The following is a 3,216-nucleotide window of genomic DNA, read 5'->3' on the forward strand; positions in this document are numbered from 1 at the left end:
TCCATTTTTTATGTCATTGTTTTTGCCAAGTCTTTGGCCTGCAGAGGTCAGGTAGCTTCTAGAAGCCGGTCATCTCAGGGGTCCAATTATTAGCAGGGACCACTGCACTTCCTGCGCCTCACCTGAACGTTAGGAGACTGGCAGACTCCACACTGAAGATTTTGCTTAGCTCCAATGACCAAATTACTGAGTCAGTTCAAGGGCAACAGCTTTATTTCATTATGTGATATTCATGACTACAGCAAATAATTAATTTATTAAAATATGTGCAACAAAATATACAATGCGTATGGGTTAATAAAGAGCTAGTGTACCAACAATAGAATTACGGTGCTCTTGCCATGGGAGAGACCTCCCTTTATGTTGTAATCTTGGTGCTAACTCATACTGGCAAGTGTGAGAGCTGGGCAGAGTGTGGGGAAACAAGGGAAGCCAACTTGATATTGACAGACTTTGCATGAGTTAAGGGATAATGGCAAGTAATGGTTATGGCTGTAAGGGACATCTTGCTTGGTGTGCAGCCTCCTGAAGGATAACAGAACACAGTGGTCAGGGTACAGTGCTTTGGAGTGGCTGCTCTCCGCTTAGCTTCTCTGTGGGCTTCCCCAGGTGAGCAGGGGTGAGCCTCTCCCTGACAAGCTGGGGCCGACATCATCTCAAAGATGCTCGGGGTGGCTGCTGAGGAAGGCATTACTTCTTCTTTTTGCCCCTTTTCCCCTTCTTTCCTTTGTCCTTTTCCTTTTCTTTGTTGCCAACGGTTAGTGACAAGACTCGCTTTTTGCCCAGAGGGGTTTTGGCATACCAGTTCTGGAATGAAAAGATGTTTAGGAGATGATCAAATTACATGAAAATGCTGAGATAGTCCTGGGGGTAAAGATGCGACTGCTAGGAAGGGGATGGGCACTGGTGTTAGGCACTGGGCATTTGATGTGTGTTCAGGACATTCCTAGCTTGGATTTCTGTGACTTGAAATGTGTCCTCTGGCAGTAGTTTTAGAGAACCACATATCAACTCCTGGGCATAGTCCTGCCTAGTTAAGACACCTGAGGGTGTGGCCTTCCTTGGTAATGTGTATGGCTTCTGGCTCACATATGGCCAGCTATTAGTAGCTCAAGTAGACACCTGTGACCACAGGAAGCCTCAACATTCTCTGAGGGAGGTGATGTAGAAAACATGACACTGATAATACTTTATTCAAAACCTGAGAAACCTTTCAGTTTATAACCTTACAGATAATCTCAGCGAATGATTGTACTGGGTGCTAGTTATCAGTTTTCTTACAATTCAGTTAACAAAGATTTGTCCCTCTCTCCTCACCCCCCCCTTTGTGTGTGTGTGTGTGTGTGTGTGTGTGTGTGTGTGTGTGTGCAGGTACTTGGGGAGGCCAGAAGAGGGCATCAGATCCCCTGGAGCTGGTGGAGTAGCAGTTGTACATCACTTGATGTGGATGCTGGGAGCCAAACTAGGCATAGTTTAACCTGCTGCTACCAAGTTATTTTCTGTGAGCGGGAGACTATTTGACTTCAAATGACCTTGTTTCCTGTCATTTGGGTGCTAGTTTAGCTGGATATAAATACTAGCTAGATGATCGTTTCTCCCCTGCACTCTGAAGATGTAAGTTACTGTTTTCTAGTGTCTCATGATGTCAAAGAGATGTGTGATTGCCCATGCTGTTTCTTTGGGGCAATTTGTTATCTTATGCTTAGACTTGTAATAATTGACAAAAATGGGTTTGCTCCTATTTGTCTAACTGGCTGCTTGGAATTTATTTTAATCTGATATCTCATGCTTTTAATTTGGGAAAATTCTCTGCAAGTATTACTTTAGACTTACCTTGTGTTCTTTTCTTCTGGGAATTCTGTTAGTTAAAGGTCAATGCCCTTTAACTTGTCTTATCTGTTTTGTTTTTCTGTGATGCCTTCTTGGGGGAACTCCCTAGGGCCAATTTCTAGTTCTGTGGTTTGCTCTTTGACCTTACATAGTCTAGAGTTCATACTTCTCTTAGTTTTAATGTAATTAACTACTATTTTTTCATTTAAAAGTTTTGTTTTGTGGTTTTAAAAGATAATTATGTTATTTAATTTAGTAATTTTTTTATGTTTCAAAGGTTCATTTCTAGTGGGAGTCATATTTTCACTTATTTTCTTGAACATGAAATTATATGTATTCAAAGCATTTTATTCTTTTTTACAATTTAAAAATTATGTTTTGAGGCTGTAATATGATTATACCACTTACCCCCCCCTTCTTTTTCCTAGCTCCAAACCTTCCTACATACCTTTTGCAAATTTCTCAAATCACTACTTAGAGCTGCATACTTGGGATGTCACAGTTCTGGGACGGTCGCACTGGTTTAGGTCATGGCATGGGTAGGGCTGTGTGCCTCCCAGAGTCCCCAGAGGAGAGGCTGCTCTTTGGCCTGCTGCAGCTTCTGCAGACCCCTGCTCTTCTGGTTGGTGGTTCCCTGTCCATCTAGTGACTTTGGGCTACTTGAGAGCCAGTGAGTATCTCTTCAATTGCTCCCCCCATTCTCTCTTTTAATCTCCTCATCTCCTTTCAGGGTTCTATTGGACTAGAATAGTTCAGGCTTAGGCTGAGGATCTTAGGGTCAGTTGGCAGCAAATGTATTCTCCCTTTGCCTCCCAAGCTCCACAAGCTCTGTGTATTAAGGTCCCTTTGAGGGACTTTTGCTTACCCCTCCTCACTTCTTTATAGTGCAGGCTCTTTACCCATAAAAAAGAAGGCTGTGAGGTCTAAATGATTATACCATATAGCATTGCATGTTTTCCCACCAAGTCCAAAGAACGTTCACAGGGAGCTGTGAGCTCAGTAGATACATTCCTGAAGCCCAGTTAAGGGAGATTTATGGACCAGTTGCTGTACCATGTCAGCAATGGTCCTCACAGCATCCAGAAGCGTGATGACATCATTCCACCTGCCCAACTCTTCACTACACGTGTCACTAACAAATCTATGGAAGATCTACTTGGGGCTAGGCACTGTGTCTGGTGCCCCACTGTGATTGGGGAATAGGGTGATGGCGGGAAATGATTCAGTTTCTTTTTTTTTTTTTTTTTTTTTTTTTTTTTTTATTTTTTTTTTTTAAATATTTTTATTACATAATTTCCTCAATTACATTTCCAATACTATCCCAAAAGTCCCCCATAGCGCCCCCCACTTCCCTACCCACCCATTCCCATTCTTTTGGCCCTGGCA

The 3,216-nt window shown here is 42.6% G+C and overlaps 1 protein-coding gene across 1 annotated transcript in view; it reads right to left on the reverse strand.

Annotated features, from left to right (window-relative positions):
* Positions 1 to 215: 215 nt before the first annotated feature.
* Iqca1 (IQ motif containing with AAA domain 1) overlaps positions 216 to 3,216 on the reverse strand; it is a 119,232-nt gene continuing 116,231 nt past the window's right edge. Inside the window, exon 19 of the mRNA XM_021165896.2 lies at positions 216 to 807. Within this exon, the coding sequence (XP_021021555.1) occupies positions 691 to 807 (117 nt within the window). The 3' untranslated portion in view covers positions 216 to 690. The remainder of the gene's footprint in view (positions 808 to 3,216) is intronic.

This window comes from Mus caroli, chromosome 1 (assembly GCF_900094665.2).
Source record: "Mus caroli chromosome 1, CAROLI_EIJ_v1.1, whole genome shotgun sequence".
Classification (NCBI taxonomy): domain Eukaryota; kingdom Metazoa; phylum Chordata; class Mammalia; order Rodentia; family Muridae; genus Mus; species Mus caroli.